The sequence below is a fragment of the Bombina bombina genome, chromosome 4, assembly GCF_027579735.1.
Source record: "Bombina bombina isolate aBomBom1 chromosome 4, aBomBom1.pri, whole genome shotgun sequence".
Classification (NCBI taxonomy): domain Eukaryota; kingdom Metazoa; phylum Chordata; class Amphibia; order Anura; family Bombinatoridae; genus Bombina; species Bombina bombina.
Window position 1 is genome coordinate 690,988,904 of NC_069502.1, and position 22,191 is coordinate 691,011,094.

Consider the following 22,191-nt stretch of genomic DNA (forward strand, 5'->3'; position numbering starts at 1 on the left):
TAGTGTTAGAGGGGTTCAGGTTTTTTTAAGGTGTTTTTTTTTAGATTACGACTATTGGGCAATCTTAAAAGAGCTGAATGCCCTTTTAAGGGCAGTAAAAGAGCTGAATGCCCTTTTAAGGGCAATGCCCTTTTCAGGGCAATGGGTAGATTAGGTTTTTTTAGTTAGGTTTTTTTATTTTGTGGGTTTGGGGGGTGGGGGTTTGTAATGTTAGGGGGTGTTTGTTTTTATTTTGTAGCAAAAAAGCTAATTTCTTTAGGGCAATGCCCTACAAAAGGTCCTTTTAAGGGCTATTGGTAGTTTATTGTAGGCTAGTTTATTTGTGGGGGGGCTTTTTTATTTTGGATAATTTCACATTTTAATGTGTAATTTAATTGATTTAATTTGTAGTTATTGTAATTTTAGTATAATAGTAAGATTTTTTTTAATTTCCCAGGTAAGTTTTTATTTATTTTAAGATAGGGATCTCGTAATTTTAATTTAAAGTTATTGGGTTGTTAAGTTTAGGGGTTAATAGTTTTGTTTTTTGCGAAGAAGGGGGGCTGGCAGTTTAGGGGTTAATAGTTTTTTTTTTTTTTTTTTTAGTGATGTGGGAGGCCAGAGGTTTAGGGGTTAATAACTTTATTTAGTGGCAGTGATGTCGGGGAGCGGCGGAATAGGGGTTAATATCTTTATTATAGTGTGGGCGATGTTGGGGTGCAGGGGAATAGGGGTTAATAACTTTAGTATAGTGGCGACGATGTCGGGGAACGGCGGAATAGGGGTTAATAAATTTTATTAGTGGCTGTGATGTTGGGAGCAGCAGATTATGGGTTAATAATTTTAATATAGTGTTTGCGATGCGGGAGGGCGGCGGAATAGGGGTTAATAGGTAGTTTATGGGTGTTAGTGTACTTTGTAACACTTTAGTTATGATCTTTATGTAACAGTTTTGTTGCGTAAAACTCAAAAGTACTTGTCTCAGATTGCGAAACGGATCGTGTCAGTATAGGCTGTAATGCAAGCTTTTTAGCCTCACCGCAAAACTTGTAATGGCAGCCCATAGAAATCCCACACAAAAACGTAATTTTTTTGAGTGCGGGACTGACGTTGCGTTACAGGCTAAAAGGCTTGCAGTACAGCTATACGACAAGACTCGTAATGGCTGCGTTGCTGTTTTAACGCAGAAATGGCCATTTTTTCAGCGTTAAAAGACAAACGCAAAACTCGTAATCTAGGTGACTGAGAGGTTGACATGATTACTTAAAACTCCAGTACTTTCTCGAAGGGAACATACCCATATAGGACTATCCAAATCTTCTGACACTTCTCTGCCACCTCCTATAGTGACGAAAGGCAAAGAATGACTGGGGGATAGGGGAAGTGGGAGGGATATTTAGGCATTTGGCTGGGGTGTCTTTGCCTCCTCCTGGTGGCAAGGTGTTGTATTTCCCAACAGTAAGGAATAAAGTTGTGGACTCTCCCTGTCTTATGGAAGAAAAAGGGAGTTCTTCTGACTGCTTGAATTTGTTGATGAAAACCATGGGCAGTAATCGTGATGCATCGCGGAATTGAATCGTTGACAGGATAATCTTAATTAAATCGAATCGTGAGACCAGTAAAGATGCGCACCCCTAGTCAATAGTGTGAGGTTCAGGAACCTGTTATATCAATTATCCTAAGAATGTGGGAAAGATGTATCCTATAAACTTCTAGACTATTTTTTTTTATAGATGATGGCAAGACTAGTAGGGCATTATTATTGCATTCAGGTAACCCTGTATTATATATGAAAACTTAACCACAGCAGAATAATACATGGTAAAGCAGACAGACAATTCAAGGTATAAGGTAATGAGTTTAGTCTGGGCCTGAAACTGGCTTACAAGTGGGAACAAGTCTGTTCTGCTTATTATTAGCAATTAAGAAATTTCAAAATTGGGATCTACCCCATTTTTTAAGAGACAATTTTAGGGTCTACTCTTTCTAGCAGAGCAGGCTGTTTATTTTTCCCCCCTTGATACCGGTGATTTCACCAAGAGAAATGGTTTGATTGGAAACAAAGTCTGGTGCTAAAGTTTATGAATGTAAATTAACATTAAACAAAAATGAGGATTATCCAATAATGTCAATTTATAATGAATCATAAAATGTTACATATTTTGTAAAGGAGGGTGATATAAATGTTCTACCTTGTAAGTTCTAATGCTGGGACACAGGCTCCTGGTCTGTAAGCAAAACTCCCTCTGTACTCCTTGGCAAAAATAAGATCCTGCATACTGGCTTTACCTTCCACAAGCTTTAAACATTGTCTCTGCACATACTGTTTTATTTGACTTATATCTCTTGTTTCAAATAGCAGCTTGATGGACCTTTCAAGTATCTGTAAATGAAACAAAATGATGTTACATGTTTAAAAAGACAAATATTTTTAGTTTCTCATTGCTCCCAAACTTGAATGTACAATGTTTGTACAAGTCACAGAGTGTTAGTTCACTTTGAAATCGCTTATTAAATTGCGTACAAACTTGTGGTATAAAATATTTTTTAAGGTCTGTTCAAAATGAAAAACATTTATTACTTACATATTTTTACTTTATCTTGCCCCCACTTATTGGCTCCTGCAGGTCTTGTCACTAAACTAATTCTGAAAGCTGTAGTTATTTACTCTTGAAGGTATTGATTTAAAATGGGTTTAAACATGATTTTAATTAAATCAATTCTGCAGGTTCTTATTTAAAGGACAATTAAATACAGTAGAATTGCATATTTTACAAGTGGATAATAAAAAGACAATGCAATAGCATTTACTCTAAATTTCAAATAAGCAGTAGATTTTTCTGACAAATTATTTTTTTTACCTAATTGTTGTCCCCCTGTATCATGTGACAACTATCAGCCAATCACAGACTAGTATACATGTACACTGTTTACTGGACATGCTCAGTAGGAACTGGTGCCCCAAAAAGTGTGCGTATTAAAAGACTGAGCTAAATTATGGAAGTATGGGTCATGGAAGTAAATTGGAAAGTCACATAAAATGCTCTTTCTGAATCATGAAAGTTTAATTTTGACTTTAGTGTCCCTTTAAGTTGTTTTGTATTGGATAAAAATACAGGCTACATATATGTATAATATGCTTTTACAGCACACAAAGTTATTTTAAAATAAATAAACAGGTACAAATCCCCAAATCCAAAATTCTAAAATCCAGAATTATTCTGAAATCCAGACTTTCATTCAAATGTTTACACAAAATTAAATAAAAAATTGACATTTTCCCCAGTATCTTTGGTTTGTCTGGTTTTCTAAAATGCAAATGTTAGTCTATATTTATTAAACAACTACTGTTACCTTTCTGATTAGAGCACTGTACTATCTTTCTGATGCCACAATGTATACAAACGTATTAAAAATGATGTAAAAACTATTTAGGTTGTATGTATAGGCTGTATTTTAATGTAAATATTGTATAAATGACATAAGATATTGTTGTTTACACCAGGCCCCATCCCTTCCTCCTAGCTTTCCCATTTTATATGTAAATATACTAATACAGATAATAATCCCCGAATGCGGAATTCCAAAATCCAAACTTATTAATTAATATTTTTTAACAATAAAATTATAAAAAATTACTATATTTTCCAGTCTAAGTCACATTCGTCTCTGCGTGTGTCTTTGGTTTTGTGTTGTAAAAGGCAAATAATAGTCTATATTCATTTAAAACAACAAATGTCACCTTTCTGATTACAGTGCTGTACTATATTTCTAAGGGTACTATGTACACAAGTATTAAAAATGATATAAAACTACCATCAGGTTGCATGTATAAGCTGTATTATGACGTAAATATTCCATAAATAACATGAGATATTGTTATTTACATTTGGTCCAAAATCCAAACTATTCCGAAATCCAAACATTTTTAGGTCCCAAGCAGTTTGGATTAAAGGTTTTTACCTGTAATATAATTTGAGATTGACAATGATAAATACCTTCCACTTTCATGTTCCTGAATGGGTAATTTGGGTGATATTTAAATGGGCCTATCATTGTTAACATTACAGGTGCTCTATATAGGTTGCGTATATAACCAGTTATGGATGCACAATATAATGCACTTTAAATGTATCAGATACTGGAAGGTACCAGATTTGGACTCACCTACTGAGAAATTTTACTTGGCCAAAATACGGTACTAAAAATTCCCTTTTTGGGGATAGTGTACAAAATAAAAAGACAGTGCAACTTGTTTTCTTGTTAATTCATTTTAATTTAGTATCAAGATGATACTTTTTAAGTAGTTTAAATGAAGGTTATGTTTTAATCCTAGGCCAAATCATTTGACTAGGGATATTGATAAATATAAGTGAGTGCCAAGTAGCTATATCTTTTTCTTTCTTTTTGGAGCATTGTGTATTAATATTTACCTTGTCAACCCTGGCACTCCTAGATGTGAAGTGAGTGTATGGGCAAATAGGTAAGATAGTTATTACAAGATCACAGTTCTGCACCTGTTTCTTATGAATACAACTTAATTGGTTGTCATGGTAAATTTTGAGAAAAACTGAATTTAATGCAAAGCATAAATTCATTAATTAATTCATGAAAGTACAAAACATAGGCCTAGATTTAGAGTTCGGCGGTAGCCGTCAAAACCAGCGTTAGAGGCTCCTAACGCTGGTTTTGGCCGCCCGCTGGTATTTGGAGTCAGTGATTAAAGGGTCTAACGCTCACTTTACAGCCGCGACTTTTCCATACCGCAGATCCCCCTACGCCATTTGCGTAGCCTATCTTTTCAATGGGATCTTTCTAACGCTGGTATTTAGAGTCGTTTCTGCAGTGAGCGTTAGAGCTCTAACGACAAGATTCCAGCCGCCTGAAAAAAGCAGGAGTTAAGAGCTTTCTGGCTAACGCCGGTTTATAAAGCTCTTAACTACTGTACCCTAAAGTACACTAACACCCATAAACTACCTATGTACCCCTAAACCGAGGTCCCCCCACATCGCCGCCACTCGATTAAAATTTTTAACCCCTAATCTGCCGACCGCCACCTACGTTATACTTATGTACCCCTAATCTGCTGCCCCTAACCCCTATATTATATTTATTAACCCCTAACTTGCCCCCCACAACGTCGCCGCAAGCTACTTAAAATAATTAACCCCTAATCTTCCGACCGCAAAGCGCCGCCACCTACGTTATCCCTATGTACCCCTAATCTTCTGCCCCTAACATCGCCGACCCCTATGTTATATTTATTAACCCCTAATCTGCCCCCCACAACGTCGCCGACACCTACCTACACTTATTAACCCCTAATCTGCCGAGCGGACCTGAGCGCTACTATAATAAAGTTATTAACCCCTAATCCGCCTCACTAACCCTATCATAAATAGTATTAACCCCTAATCTGCCCTCCCTAACATCGCCGACACCTAACTTCAATTATTAACCCCTAATCTGCCGACCGGAGCTCACCGCTATTCTAATAAATGTATTAACCCCTAAAGCTAAGTCTAACCCTAACACTAACACCCCCCTAAGTTAAATATAATTTTTATCTAACTAAATAAATTAACTCTTATTAAATAAATGATTCCTATTTAAAGCTAAATACTTACCTGTAAAATAAATCCTAATATAGCTACAATATAAATTACATTTATATTATAGCTATTTTAGGATTAATATTTATTTTACAGGTAACTTTGTATTTATTTTAACCAGGTACAATAGCTATTAAATAGTTAAGAACTATTTAATAGTTACCTAGTTAAAATAATTACAAATTTACCTGTAAAATAAATCCTAACCTAAGATATAATTAAACCTAACACTACCCTATCAATAAAATAATTAAATAAACTACCTACAATTACCTACAATTAACCTAACACTACACTATCAATAAATTAATTAAACACAATTGCTACAAATAAATACAATTAAATAAACTATCTAAAGTACAAAAAATAAAAAAGAACTAAGTTACAGAAAATAAAAAAATATTTACAAACATAAGAAAAATATTACAACAATTTTAAACTAATTACACCTACTCTAAGCCCCCTAATAAAATAACAAAGACCCCCAAAATAAAAAATTCCCTACCCTATTCTAAAATACAAAAATTACAAGCTCTTTTACCTTACCAGCCCTGAACAGGGCCCTTTGCGGGGCATGCCCCAAGAATTTCAGCTCTTTTGCCTGTAAAAAAAAAACATACAATACCCCCCCCCCAACATTACAACCCACCACCCACATACCCCTAATCTAACCCAAACCCCCTTAAATAAACCTAACACTAATCCCCTGAAGATCTTCCTACCTTGTCTTCACCATCCAGGTATCACCGATCCGTCCTGGCTCCAAGATCTTCATCCAACCCAAGCGGGGGTTGGCGATCCATAATCCGGTGCTCCAAAGTCTTCCTCCTATCCGGCAAGAAGAGGACATCCGGACCGGCAAACATCTTCTCCAAGCGGCATCTTCTATGTTCTTCCATCCGATGACGACCGGCTCCATCTTGAAGACCTCCAGCGCGGATCCATCCTCTTCTTCCGACGACTAGACGACGAATGACGGTTCCTTTAAGGGACGTCATCCAAGATGGCGTCCCTCGAATTCCGATTGGCTGATAGGATTCTATCAGCCAATCGGAATTAAGGTAGGAATTTTCTGATTGGCTGATGGAATCAGCCAATCAGAATCAAGTTCAATCCGATTGGCTGATCCAATCAGCCAATCAGATTGAGCTCGCATTCTATTGGCTGATCGGAACAGCCAATAGAATGCGAGCTCAATCTGATTGGCTGATTGGATCAGCCAATCGGATTGAACTTGATTCTGATTGGCTGATTCCATCAGCCAATCAGAAAATTCCTACCTTAATTCCGATTGGCTGATAGAATCCTATCAGCCAATCGGAATTCGAGGGACGCCATCTTGGATGACGTCCCTTAAAGGAACCGTCATTCGTCGTCTAGTCGTCGGAAGAAGAGGATGGATCCGCGCTGGAGGTCTTCAAGATGGAGCCGGTCGTCATCGGATGGAAGAACATAGAAGATGCCGCTTGGAGAAGATGTTTGCCGGTCCGGATGTCCTCTTCTTGCCGGATAGGAGGAAGACTTTGGAGCACCGGATTATGGATCGCCAACCCCCGCTTGGGTTGGATGAAGATCTTGGAGCCAGGACGGATCGGTGATACCTGGATGGTGAAGACAAGGTAGGAAGATCTTCAGGGGATTAGTGTTAGGTTTATTTAAGGGGGTTTGGGTTAGATTAGGGGTATGTGGGTGGTGGGTTGTAATGTTGGGGGGGGGTATTGTATGTTTTTTTTTACAGGCAAAAGAGCTGAAATTCTTGGGGCATGCCCCGCAAAGGGCCCTGTTCAGGGCTGGTAAGGTAAAAGAGCTTGTAATTTTTGTATTTTAGAATAGGGTAGGGAATTTTTTATTTTGGGGGTCTTTGTTATTTTATTAGGGGGCTTAGAGTAGGTGTAATTAGTTTAAAATTGTTGTAATATTTTTCTTATGTTTGTAAATATTTTTTTATTTTCTGTAACTTAGTTCTTTTTTATTTTTTGTACTTTAGATAGTTTATTTAATTGTATTTATTTGTAGCAATTGTGTTTAATTAATTTATTGATAGTGTAGTGTTAGGTTAATTGTAGGTAATTGTAGGTAGTTTATTTAATTATTTTATTGATAGGGTAGTGTTAGGTTTAATTATATCTTAGGTTAGGATTTATTTTACAGGTAAATTTGTAATTATTTTAACTAGGTAACTATTAAATAGTTCTTAACTATTTAATAGCTATTGTACCTGGTTAAAATAAATACAAAGTTACCTGTAAAATAAATATTAATCCTAAAATAGCTATAATATAAATGTAATTTATATTGTAGCTATATTAGGATTTATTTTACAGGTAAGTATTTAGCTTTAAATAGGAATCATTTATTTAATAAGAGTTAATTTATTTCGTTAGATAAAAATTATATTTAACTTAGGGGGGTGTTAGTGTTAGGGTTAGACTTAGCTTTAGGGGTTAATACATTTATTAGAATAGCGGTGAGCTCCGGTCGGCAGATTAGGGGTTAATAATTGAAGGTAGGTGTCGGCGATGTTAGGGAGGGCAGATTAGGGGTTAATACTATTTATGATAGGGTTAGTGAGGCGGATTAGGGGTTAATAACTTTATTATAGTAGCGCTCAGGTCCGCTCGGCAGATTAGGGGTTAATAAGTGTAGGTAGGTGTCGGCGACGTTGTGGGGGGCAGATTAGGGGTTAATAAATATAACATAGGGGTCGGCGATGTTAGGGCAGCAGATTAGGGGTACATAGGGATAACGTAGGTGGCGGCGGTTTACGGAGCGGCAGATTAGGGGTTAAAAGTGTAATGCAGGGGTCAGCGATAGCGGGGGCGGCAGATTAGGGGTTAATAAGTGTAAGGCTAGGGGTGTTTAGACTCGGGGTACATGTTAGAGTGTTAGGTGCAGACGTAGGAAGTGTTTCCCCATAGGAAACAATGGGGCTGCGTTAGGAGCTGAACGCTGCTTTTTTGCAGGTGTTAGGTTTTTTTTCAGCTCAAACAGCCCCATTGTTTCCTATGGGAGAATCGTGCACGAGCACGTTTTTGAGGCCGGCCGCGTCCGTAAGCAACTCTGGTATCGAGAGTTGCATTTGCGCTAAATATGCTCTACGCTCCTTTTTTGGAGCCTAACGCAGCATTTGTTTGAACTCTCGATACCAGAGTTAAATTTATGGTGCGGCCAGAAAAAAACCCGCGGAGCGTTAACAGCCCTTTTACCGCCGAACTCTAAATCTAGCCGATAGTGTCTACATTCGACAAACATACTATCATGATTGTATGAATGTAATTAATACTATTCTGCTGTAAAAATGATTTCCAAATGTAACACAATTAATAATATTCTTTGCATTTAATTCTTACCTTGCCCACAGCAGGGCATGCATCTCTCCGAACAGTTTCTATTCCTTTAGCATCAAATACTGGATCTTTTTGGTCCAAAGTTTCATACATGTAACCAACATATCTCTTCTTGGTTTGTAAAACACAAGGCAGATATACCTGCAATATGTTATTAGAGTTGTTACTGTAAAAAAAAGATTATTTCCACAGTATAAAGAACACAATGTATAGTAATATTGTGTATAGTCTCTTACAACTAAACAAATTCATAAACGTATACTAAATATAAGGGATGAATCAACAACTAAGTTTTGTGACATTTTAGAAGTTCACAGTCATTACTCAGCTCTGGATTGGCTGAAAATGTCCAAGCAGCCAACCCAAAGCAGATATTGGTGTAATGCATAGGAATGAGCATTTGCTAGGCAGTGGGACGGTTCTGAGTTGGTGGTGCCAGTTAGTAGGCAGTGCATCCTGGGATTATAATTACAAACATGCTATGTTTTCACATTCTTACCTTTTCAAACTTAAGTTTTACTGGCTTTGGATTGGTGGCAGTTACAGCCTCTGCAATTTCTTGGCCAATCTTGAAAGACTGCTCCTTTGTGGCTCCTTTCAACAGCACAAACATGCTGTAGATTAAATATTACATTTATTAAATACTTCATTAACATCTTAGTACATAGGTGAAGTATTCGCAATGAAAAGTCCTACAATGTCTAACTTATTTCATAACAACTATAAAAGTTACAATCCAAAATCAGTTTTTAATTTATGGTTCTTTAGGCTTTACCTTCTTTTTTTTAAATGTTTATTTTATTGAGTTATAAAACATGATACAGTCAATGAAAAATAAAGGAAAACAATACAATAAAAAAATCCATAATATGAGTCAAGGTGTAACCTCTTTATTTCTACCTCATCATTTTGCACCCACATTGTCTTCCCTTGATAAAATGTTATACTCTTGGCAAAGTCTGTATTTTGGTATCTCTAAAGCCAACACTTTAACACAGTGGCCTACTAAGCCATACAAAACAGCCCACATAGCTATGGTAAAAACAGAATTTATGTTTACCTGATAAATTACTTTCTCCAACGGTGTGTCCGGTCCACGGCGTCATCCTTACTTGTGGGATATTCTCTTCCCCAACAGGAAATGGCAAAGAGCCCAGCAAAGCTGGTCACATGATCCCTCCTAGGCTCCGCCTACCCCAGTCATTCGACCGACGTTAAGGAGGAATATTTGCATAGGAGAAACCATATGGTACCGTGGTGACTGTAGTTAAAGAAAATAAAATATCAGACCTGATTAAAAAAACCAGGGCGGGCCGTGGACCGGACACACCGTTGGAGAAAGTAATTTATCAGGTAAACATAAATTCTGTTTTCTCCAACATAGGTGTGTCCGGTCCACGGCGTCATCCTTACTTGTGGGAACCAATACCAAAGCTTTAGGACACGGATGAAGGGAGGGAGCAAATCAGGTCACCTAAATGGAAGGCACCACGGCTTGCAAAACCTTTCTCCCAAAAATAGCCTCAGAAGAAGCAAAAGTATCAAACTTGTAAAATTTGGTAAAAGTGTGCAGTGAAGACCAAGTCGCTGCCCTACATATCTGATCAACAGAAGCCTCGTTCTTGAAGGCCCATGTGGAAGCCACAGCCCTAGTGGAATGAGCTGTGATTCTTTCGGGAGGCTGCCGTCCGGCAGTCTCGTAAGCCAATCTGATGATGCTTTTAATCCAAAAAGAGAGAGAGGTAGAAGTTGCTTTTTGACCTCTCCTTTTACCGGAATAAACAACAAACAAGGACGATGTTTGTCTAAAATCCTTTGTAGCATCTAAATAGAATTTTAGAGCGCGAACAACATCCAAATTGTGCAACAAACGTTCCTTCTTTGAAACTGGTTTCGGACACAGAGAAGGTACGATAATCTCCTGGTTAATGTTTTTGTTAGAAACAACTTTTGGAAGAAAACCAGGTTTAGTACGTAAAACCACCTTATCTGCATGGAACACCAGATAAGGAGGAGAACACTGCAGAGCAGATAATTCTGAAACTCTTCTAGCAGAAGAAATTGCAACTAAAAATAAAACTTTCCAAGATAATAACTTAATATCAACGGAATGTAAGGGTTCAAACGGAACCCCCTGAAGAACTGAAAGAACTAAATTGAGACTCCAAGGAGGAGTCAAAGGTTTGTAAACAGGCTTAATTCTAACCAGAGCCTGAACAAAAGCTTGAACATCTGGCACAGCTGCCAGCTTTTTGTGAAGTAACACAGACAAGGCAGAAATCTGTCCCTTCAGGGAACTTGCAGATAATCCTTTTTCCAATCCTTCTTGAAGGAAGGATAAAATCTTAGGAATCTTAACCTTGTCCCAAGGGAATCCTTTAGATTCACACCAACAGATATATTTTTTCCAAATTTTGTGGTAAATCTTTCTAGTTACAGGCTTTCTGGCCTGAACAAGAGTATCGATAACAGAATCTGAGAACCCTCGCTTCGATAAGATCAAGCGTTCAATCTCCAAGCAGTCAGCTGGAGTGAAACCAGATTCGGATGTTCGAACGGACCCTGAACAAGCAGGTCTCGTCTCAAAGGTAGCTTCCAAGGTGGAGCCGATGACATATTCACCAGATCTGCATACCAAGTCCTGCGTGGCCACGCAGGAGCTATCAAGATCACCGACGCCCTCTCCTGATTGATCCTGGCTACCAGCCTGGGGATGAGAGGAAACGGCGGGAACACATAAGCTAGTTTGAAGGTCCAAGGTGCTACTAGTGCATCCACTAGAGCCGCCTTGGGATCCCTGGATCTGGACCCGTAGCAAGGAACTTTGAAGTTCTGACGAGAGGCCATCAGATCCATGTCTGGAATGCCCCACAGCTGAGTGACTTGGGCAAAGATTTCCGGATGGAGTTCCCACTCCCCCGGATGTAATGTCTGACGACTCAGAAAATCCGCTTCCCAATTTTCCACTCCTGGGATGTGGATAGCAGACAGGTGGCAGGAGTGAGACTCCGCCCATAGAATGATTTTGGTCACTTCTTCCATCGCTAGGGAACTCCTTGTTCCCCCCTGATGGTTGATGTACGCAACAGTTGTCATGTTGTCTGATTGAAACCGTATGAACTTGGCCCTCGCTAGCTGAGGCCAAGCCTTGAGAGCATTGAATATCGCTCTCAGTTCCAGAATATTTATCGGTAGAAGAGATTCTTCCCGAGACCAAAGACCCTGAGCTTTCAGGGATCCCCAGACCGCGCCCCAGCCCATCAGACTGGCGTCGGTCGTGACAATGACCCACTCTGGTCTGCGGAATGTCATCCCTTGTGACAGGTTGTCCAGGGACAGCCACCAACGGAGTGAGTCTCTGGTCCTCTGATTTACTTGTATCTTCGGAGACAAGTCTGTATAGTCCCCATTCCACTGACTGAGCATGCACAGTTGTAATGGTCTGAGATGAATGCGCGCAAAAGGAACTATGTCCATTGCCGCTACCATCAACCCGATCACTTCCATGCACTGAGCTATGGAAGGAAGAGGAACGGCATGAAGTATCCGACAAGAGTCTAGAAGTTTTGTTTTTCTGGCCTCTGTCAGAAAAATCCTCATTTCTAAGGAGTCTATTATTGTTCCCAAGAAGGGAACCCTTGTTGACGGAGATAGAGAACTCTTTTCCACGTTCACTTTCCATCCGTGAGATCTGAGAAAGGCCAGGACAATGTCCGTGTGAGCCTTTGCTTGAGGAAGGGACGACGCTTGAATCAGAATGTCGTCCAAGTAAGGTACTACAGCAATGCCCCTTGGTCTTAGCACAGCTAGGAGGGACCCTAGTACCTTTGTGAAAATCCTTGGAGCAGTGGCTAATCCGAAAGGAAGCGCCACGAACTGGTAATGCTTGTCCAGGAATGCGAACCTTAGGAACCGATGATGTTCCTTGTGGATAGGAATATGTAGATACGCATCCTTTAAATCCACCGTGGTCATGAATTGACCTTCCTGGATGGAAGGAAGAATAGTTCGAATGGTTTCCATCTTGAACGATGGAACCTTGAGAAACTTGTTTAAGATCTTGAGATCTAAGATTGGTCTGAACGTTCCCTCTTTTTTGGGAACTATGAACAGATTGGAGTAGAACCCCATCCCTTGTTCTCTTAATGGAACAGGATGAATCACTCCCATTTTTAACAGGTCTTCTACACAATGTAAGAATGCCTGTCTTTTTATGTGGTCTGAAGACAACTGAGACCTGTGGAACCTCCCCCTTGGGGGAAGTCCCTTGAATTCCAGAAGATAACCTTGGGAGACTATTTCTAGCGCCCAAGGATCCAGAACATCTCTTGCCCAAGCCTGAGCGAAGAGAGAGAGTCTGCCCCCCACCAGATCCGGTCCCGGATCGGGGGCCAACATTTCATGCTGTCTTGGTAGCAGTGGCAGGTTTCTTGGCCTGCTTTCCCTTGTTCCAGCCTTGCATTGGTCTCCAAGCTGGCTTGGCTTGAGAAGTATTACCCTCTTGCTTAGAGGACGTAGCACTTTGGGCTGGTCCGTTTCTACGAAAGGGACGAAAATTAGGTTTATTTTTTGCCTTGAAAGGCCGATCCTGAGGAAGGGCGTGGCCCTTACCCCCAGTGATATCAGAGATAATCTCTTTCAAGTCAGGGCCAAACAGCGTTTTCCCCTTGAAAGGAATGTTAAGTAGCTTGTTCTTGGAAGACGCATCAGCCGACCAAGATTTCAACCAAAGCGCTCTGCGCGCCACAATAGCAAACCCAGAATTCTTAGCCGCTAACCTAGCCAATTGCAAAGTGGCGTCTAGGGTGAAAGAATTAGCCAATTTGAGAGCATTGATTCTGTCCATAATCTCCTCATAAGGAGGAGAATCACTATCGACCGCCTTTATCAGCTCATCGAACCAGAAACATGCGGCTGTAGCGACAGGGACAATGCATGAAATTGGTTGTAGAAGGTAACCCTGCTGAACAAACATCTTTTTAAGCAAACCATCTAATTTTTTATCCATAGGATCTTTGAAAGCACAACTATCCTCTATGGGTATAGTGGTGCGTTTGTTTAAAGTGGAAACCGCTCCCTCGACCTTGGGGACTGTCTGCCATAAGTCCTTTCTGGGGTCGACCATAGGAAACAATTTTTTAAATATGGGGGGAGGGACGAAAGGAATACCGGGCCTTTCCCATTCTTTATTAACAATGTCCGCCACCCGCTTGGGTATAGGAAAAGCTTCTGGGAGCCCCGGCACCTCTAGGAACTTGTCCATTTTACATAGTTTCTCTGGGATGACCAACTTGTCACCATCATCCAGAGTGGATAATACCTCCTTAAGCAGAATGCGGAGATGTTCCAACTTAAATTTAAATGTAATCACATCAGGTTCAGCTTGTTGAGAAATGTTCCCTGAATCAGTAATTTCTCCCTCAGACAAAACCTCCCTGGCCCCATCAGACTGGGTTAGGGGCCCTTCAGAAATATTATTATCAGCGTCGTCATGCTCTTCAGTATCTAAAACAGAGCAGTCGCGCTTACGCTGATAAGTGTTCATTTTGGCTAAAATGTTTTTGACAGAATTATCCATTACAGCCGTTAATTGTTGCATAGTAAGGAGTATTGGCGCGCTAGATGTACTAGGGGCCTCCTGAGTGGGCAAGACTCGTGTAGACGAAGGAGGGAATGATGCAGTACCATGCTTACTCCCCTCACTTGAGGAATCATCTTGGGCATCATTGTCATTGTCACATAAATCACATTTATTTAAATGAATAGGAATTCTGGCTTCCCCACATTCAGAACACAGTCTATCTGGTAGTTCAGACATGTTAAACAGGCATAAACTTGATAACAAAGTACAAAAAACGTTTTAAAATAAAACCGTTACTGTCACTTTAAATTTTAAACTGAACACACTTTATTACTGCAATTGCGAAAAAACATGAAGGAATTGTTCAAAATTCACCAAATTTTCACCACAGTGTCTTAAAGCCTTAAAAGTATTGCACACCAAATTTGGAAGCTTTAACCCTTAAAATAACGGAACCGGAGCCGTTTTGAACTTTAACCCCTTTACAGTCCCTGGTATCTGCTTTGCTGAGACCCAACCAAGCCCAAAGGGGAATACGATACCAAATGACGCCTTCAGAAAGTCTTTTCTAAGTATCAGAGCTCCTCTCACATGCGACTGCATGCCATGCCTCTCAAAAACAAGTGCGCAACACCGGCGCGAAAATGAGGCTCTGCCTATGCTTTGGGAAAGCCCCTAAAGAATAAGGTGTCTAAAACAGTGCCTGCCGATATTATTATATCAAAATACCCAGATAAAATGATTCCTCAAGGCTAAATATGTATTTAATAATGAATCGATTTAGCCCAGAAAAAGTCTACAGTCTTAATAAGCCCTTGTGAAGCCCTTATTTACGATCGTAATAAACATGGCTTACCGGATCCCATAGGGAAAATGACAGCTTCCAGCATTACATCGTCTTGTTAGAATGTGTCATACCTCAAGCAGCAAGAGACTGCTCACTGTTCCCCCAACTGAAGTTAATTGCTCTCAACAGTCCTGTGTGGAACAGCCATGGATTTTAGTGACGGTTGCTAAAATCATTTTCCTCATACAAACAGAAATCTTCATCACTTTTCTGTTTCTGAGTAAATAGTACATACCAGCACTATTTCAAAATAACAAACTCTTGATTGAATAATAAAAACTACAGTTAAACACTAAAAAACTCTAAGCCATCTCCGTGGAGATGTTGCCTGTACAACGGCAAAGAGAATGACTGGGGTAGGCGGAGCCTAGGAGGGATCATGTGACCAGCTTTGCTGGGCTCTTTGCCATTTCCTGTTGGGGAAGAGAATATCCCACAAGTAAGGATGACGCCGTGGACCGGACACACCTATGTTGGAGAAATTTGTGTTAAATAGGTGTCACTGCAAGATCAAGAAAGCGCTTAAGAGAAGTACATTTCTGGATATTAAATATAAAAAGAAATATATATATATTTATTAAGTAAATTGCTAGATTCCTATTCCCAAGGTGTGTTAACATGGAGTTATTCCCCACATAACTTTCAGTAATATAATTACCTGTCTGTGTCGCCGTATACAACTCTTGCTCCCCACTTCTTTGTGTCGTTAACCAGCTTTATAGCACGCTCCAAAGTCTCCCGAGCCTTATGGATAATACTGTCTCCAATCTATGGTTTAAAAAAATAAATAAAATAAAGCATCTTAAAGGGCCATGAAACCCAATTTTTTTTCTTTCATGAATCAAGTAGAGCATACATTTTTAAACAACTTTCCAATTTACTTCTATTATCTAATTTGTTTAATTTTCTTGGTATTCTTTGTTGAAAGCATATCTAGATAGGCTCAGGGGCTTCAAGCTAGCTGCTGATTGGTGGCTGAACTCATATGTCCATTTTAATTGGCTTACTGATGTGTTCAGTTAGCACCCAGGAGTGCATTTCTGCTTCTTCAATAAAAGATACTAAGAGAAAGAAGAAAAATTGATTACAGAAGTAAATTGGAAAGTTGTTTAAAAATGTATAATCTATCTAAATAATGAAAGAAAAATGTTGTGTTTCATGTCCCTTTAAGAAACTGCCAAGTCTACTTAGGAAAATGTGAAAAGCAGAGAAAAAAGGTCTCAAACCATGACACTTGTTCATTAGCAACTTAATAGACATATTCAGGACCCATTTCCCTATACATTCCAATTCCTGTAATCTTTAGTTTAACATACAGACTAGAAAAGGAAGAAAGGAAAAAGCCCAACACACAAGGGGACTGACTTAGGATTTTTTAACCCCTTAATGACCACAATGTACCCTGTATGTCACTGGTCGTTAAGGGTTTTTTAAGGACATAAAAGCACAAGTCTAGCAAGAACACGCTATTAATGCACTCCCTCCAGCAGGCTTTGTGGAATAGAGCAGTCTCAACGCTGGTGGCAAGACCGTGCTATAAAACAATCAAGTCCCAAAAAAAGGCCAGTGACATACAGGGTACGTCGCTGGTCCTTAAGGGGTTAATGGATGTTCCTGAGCAACTTTTTATTTTTAAACTTGTGGAGAATTGTCCCTGCTCACAAGCAGAGCTGTGGAGAATAGGCTTTTCCAATCTATCATGTGACCAGTGGAACACAAACCGGTTTTCCAGCTTTAACAAAACAAATCTTACATGAAAACATATTTTGACATATTAAAATGCTGTACTTTTATACGTATGACACTTTATAAACTACAAAGCAGTGTATAAATTATAAAGTAAAGATGAGTTTATAAACAAGAAGGTAAAACATACAATATTTTGAACAATTGATATAACATGGGTGAGCAATCATTTTTTAACTATATGAAATGTATTGAAATTGTATAAAGTATTATTATTGTCATCATCATTATCATTTATTTGTATAGGCTTCAAACAACAGTTTGAAAGATTAAATATCAATGATCCTTGATCAACATCAATAGATCTAAAGTGTAAAAGTTACAATGTCCTTCCTGAATGAAACATAATACAGTAAAATATGGAAAATGGGAAAAAATGATATCACATAATTGGAGCTTACCTCTACACAAGGCATTCGTCCAGAGAAGTTAGCAGCGGTATAGCCAAAAGTAACATTGGCAATAAGCTTGAGACCTAGCTGACGTGCATCCAACAGTCGTGTTAAAGATTTGTCATGTTTATACTGTTTCATTGACTGTTTCACCATTATTCTCGTCTTTAAGATTTCTTCAAGCATTCTCGGTAACACCCCTTTTCTCACAGAAGCCTTTAATAAATTTAAAATCACAATAATTTTACACTCAGATCCAAATGGCTACTATGTTACAAACGTGTTATGGTTTGTTCTGAATACAAAAAGGATCATCAATCATCTTTATAGCAATGGCTATCTAAAGAATTTGTCAAGGGAAAACTAAAAGATTTAAAATATTGTCTTAAAATATGAGCTTTTTTGTCACATTAATATATTAGACACATTGAATTTACAACAAACCCAACTAAAAAGAAGAGACAAAAAGCCAGCCACATGTGCTTTAGTTTATAGTTGATAAGAATGATAAAATTGTATGTATATATATATATATCTGGTAACTGAATACTAAGAAAAAATAGTGTTTACTCAATGTGTTTAACGATGTGCAGCAGAAATGATTAATACATTTAAATATGGTGTTTACTACAGTATCTTGATAAAGCAATACCTTATATGTATATATGGTATATAACTAAACAAATATGCATTTCCAGGGCAAAATATATTTTTATTTTAAATCAAAACCCTTCCAGTATAAAATTGTAACAATTATCATGCTTTTAGGAGCACCTGATCACACATTATTTAATATATTGCTGGGTACAATATCACACTGTAACACCTGTGTGTTTTTTACCTTTTAGTCATTGATATGCAGATCCTGAAAAAATTATTTTTTTGTTCTTAATAGAAACAAATTTGTTATAATAAATATAAGTTGTCTAAAAACTTGAAAAAAAACTTGCATTTTTTTCTCAGTTACAATTGTAAAAGATATGCATAAACTTAGATATAAGCATTCTGAAATAAAGAGTAACTGACAAAGTATGAATGACTGGGGATTATGGGTATGGGAGTGACACTTAACAGCTTTGCCGTGGTACTCTTTGCCTCCTCCTGCTGGCTAGGAGTGATATTCCCACTAGTAATTGGAATGACATCGTGGACTCTCCATATCTTAGGAAAGAAATATGTTTTTTAGGGTGACAGTTCCCTTTTGCAACTAGATTTTCAGGTCTTTGTCCTTTCCTACCTCTTTTATTTCTATTTTCTACTTGCTTTGCTATACGTACAACTGGCATACCAGTGAGGTTGGAGAGATGAAATTCTCAACAAGTTTCTCAGGGTACCGTCCTTCAAAATGGAAACCATTCGTTCCATTCTTCCTTTGGTTCAAGAGGGTCAGTTCATGACGACCATAGACCTGAAGGATGTGTATCTTCATGTTCCCATCCACAGGGATCATCACAAGTTCCTGAGATTCGCCTTTCTAGACAAACACTTTCAGTTTGTGGCTCTTCCGTTTGGCCTTGCCACAGCTCCCAGAATTTTCTCAAAGATTCTGGGGGCTCTCTTGGCAGTGATCAGGTCTCAGGGAATTGCAGTGGCGCCCTATCTGGAAGGCATATTGGTTCAGGCGCCATCTTTTCAACAAGCAAACTCTTATACAGAGATCTTGTTGTCTTTTCTACGTTCCATGGATGGAAAGTGAATCTGAAGAAGAGTTCCCTTGTTCCAGCTAGAAGGGTGGTTTTCTTAGGAACCATAATAGATTCCCTATGAAAATTTTTCTGACAGCAGTCAGAAAATCCAAGATTCTTTCCTCTTGCCTCTCTCTTCAGTCTACTGTTCGGCCGTCAGTAGCTCAATGTATGGAAGTAATTGGTCTGATGGTCGCTTCCGTGGACATCATTCCCTTTGCTGGATTTCATTTGAAAGCTCTGCAGTTATGCATGCTCAGACAATAGAACGTAGACCATTCGGATATGTCTCAGAGGATAGACCTAGACCAGTTGACGAGAAACTCTCCCCCGTGGTGGCTTGCTGAGGAGCATTTGTCTCAGGACATATGCTTCCGGAGACCTTCCTGAGTGATAGAGACCACGGACGCCAGCCTGCTAGGCTAGGAAGCAGTCTGGGACTCATTAAAGGCTCAGGGACTATGGAATCGGGAGGAGTCTGCTCTTCCAATAAACATCTTGGAGTTGAGAGCGATTTACAATACTCTATTGGCTTGGCCTCAATTGTCCTTAGCCCAGTAATATGAGGGATTTGTGACATTGTGAACTGTAGCATATTTTATTACTATGTATCCTTTTTTAATGTTTACTGTGTTTGATTGTGACATTGAAGGGTTAAAATATGTACCTGTCCACGGCCTGTGTATAAGAAGGCTGTGGTTAGAACACCTGTTGTCTCTGATGAAGCGCCACTAGGGGGCGTGAAACGCGTCAGACGTTCAGTCCATGATGTACCTGTGTGCTTGAAAGATTGTTTAATAAAGTGAAACATTTTATCACTACTATGTGCTGCCAGAACTTTTCTTTCCTGGATATTGTTGTCAAGTAATCCGTTGCTTCATGGGCATTGCACCCGATCACCGCAAGCTGAATACGGAAGCGTCAGTGACGTCATCCCCAGGAGTCTGCCACCGGAGTATGGTGTGTAAGCTGGAAGCGGCCTCTCCTGTTACTTGAAGTTCTAGTAAAGATGTCATCTCTGCCACCTTGGGGGTTGCCTCTGAGGAAGGACCTTCTATCTCAGGGTCCATTCCTCCATTTAAATCTTGTTTCTCTGACTGCTGACTGCTTGGAGATTGAACGCTAAGTTCTGGCTTTTCTGAGTCGGTCATTGAGACCATACTACAGGCTTGCAAGCCTGTTACTCGTAAAATTTACCATAAGGTATGGCGTAAATACCTTTATTGGTGTGAATCCAAAGGCTACTTTTGGAGTAGGGTCAGGATTCCTAGGATTTTGTCTTTTCTCCAGGAAGGTCTGGAGAAAAGGTTTTGTTTCTTATTTCTATCTCTTCTGCTCGGAGAGTTTCGGAACTCTCGGCTTTGCAGTGGGAATCGCCTTACCTTATCTTTCATGCAGATAAGGCGGTTCTTCGTACTAAATTGGGTTTTCTTCCGAAAGTGGTTTCGGATAGAAAATATAATCAGGAAATTATTGTTCCTTCTCTCTATCCCAATCCTCCTTCTCATAAGGAACGTCTGTTGCACAACTTGGATGTTGTGCATGTTCTAAAATTCTACCTACAGACAACTAAGGATTTTTGCCAGTCTTCTGCCCTGTTTGTTTGTTTCTCAGGAAAGCGTAAGGGTCAGAAGGCTACCGCTACTTCTCTTTACCTCTGGTTGAGAAGTATAGTTCATTTTGCTTATGAGACTGCTGGTCAGCAGCCTCCTGAGAAAATTACAGCTCATTTAACTAGGGCTGTCTCCTCTTCTTGGGCTTTCAAAAATGAAGCTTCTGTGGAACAGATTTGCAAGGCTGCAACTTGGTCCTCTCTGCATACTTTTTCTAAATTTTACAAATTTGATACTTTTGCGTCGGCTGAGGCCTCTTTTGGGAGAAAGGTTCTTCAACCGGTGGTGCCTTCTGTTTAGGTCTGCCTGTCTTATTCTCCCTCCTGTTGTGTATACTAGGTTACAATATTATTTATTATTATCTCAGCAGTAACCTCCAATTATGTTGATACATCTCAGGAGTGTCCTCCAGCGTGTTACATTTTGTAATTATGAATATTAATAATTAATAGCAGTATAAAATTATATACACTTCAGTAAGCTATCAAATCTCTGCAGTGTACTCCAAAATATCCCTATAGAGATATACATGAATTGGACAACAATATTATTAAAAAAAAATATTTAATCCTTTGTTCTGAAGAGTTATATTTATAGACACCTTGAATTATATTTATGTAAGAACATATTCTGTTACAATTTTCTATATAAAACAGCACATAAAATATATCTCTAAAAATTAACCTTACTTACAATGAATTGCTTATTAAAATATTACGAATAAGAATACCAGAACAGTCTATAATTATCCAGCAATATTTACTCCAATACAAAAACATAATTTATGCTTACCTGATAAATTCCTTTCTTCTGTTGTGTGATCAGTCCACGGGTCATCATTACTTCTGGGATATAACTCCTCCCCAACAGGAAATGCAAGAGGATTCACCCAGCAGAGCTGCATATAGCTCCTCCCCTCTACGTCAGTCCCAGTCATTCGACCAAGAATCAACGAGAAAGGAGTAACCAAGGGTGAAGTGGTGACTGGAGTATAATTTAAAAGATATTTACCTGCCTTAAAACAGGGCGGGCCGTGGACTGATCACACAACAGAAGAAAGGAATTTATCAGGTAAGCATAAATTATGTTTTCTTCTGTTATGTGTGATCAGTCCACGGGTCATCATTACTTCTGGGATACCAATACCAAAGCAAAAGTACACGGATGACGGGAGGGATAGGCAGGCTCATTATATAGAAGGAACCACTGCCTGAAGAACCTTTCTCCCAAAAATAGCCTCCGAAGAAGCAAAAGTGTCAAATTTGTAAAATTTGGAAAAAGTATGAAGCGAAGACCAAGTTGCAGCCTTGCAAATCTGTTCAACAGAGGCCTCATTCTTAAAGGCCCAAGTGGAAGCCACAGCTCTAGTGGAGTGAGCTGTAATTCTTT

General features: G+C 39.1%; 1 protein-coding gene across 1 annotated transcript in view; it reads right to left on the reverse strand.

Moving 5' to 3' along the window:
• The window catches only part of REV3L (REV3 like, DNA directed polymerase zeta catalytic subunit), a 471,052-nt gene that overhangs the window by 29,014 nt on the left and 419,847 nt on the right, over nt 1–22,191 (reverse strand). The window contains exons 25-29 of the mRNA XM_053710865.1: nt 17,514–17,720; nt 16,025–16,134; nt 9,438–9,552; nt 8,942–9,079; nt 2,172–2,362 (exon numbers count right to left, since the gene is read on the reverse strand). Coding sequence (XP_053566840.1) covers nt 2,172–2,362; nt 8,942–9,079; nt 9,438–9,552; nt 16,025–16,134; nt 17,514–17,720 — 761 coding nt within the window. The remainder of the gene's footprint in view (nt 1–2,171; nt 2,363–8,941; nt 9,080–9,437; nt 9,553–16,024; nt 16,135–17,513; nt 17,721–22,191) is intronic.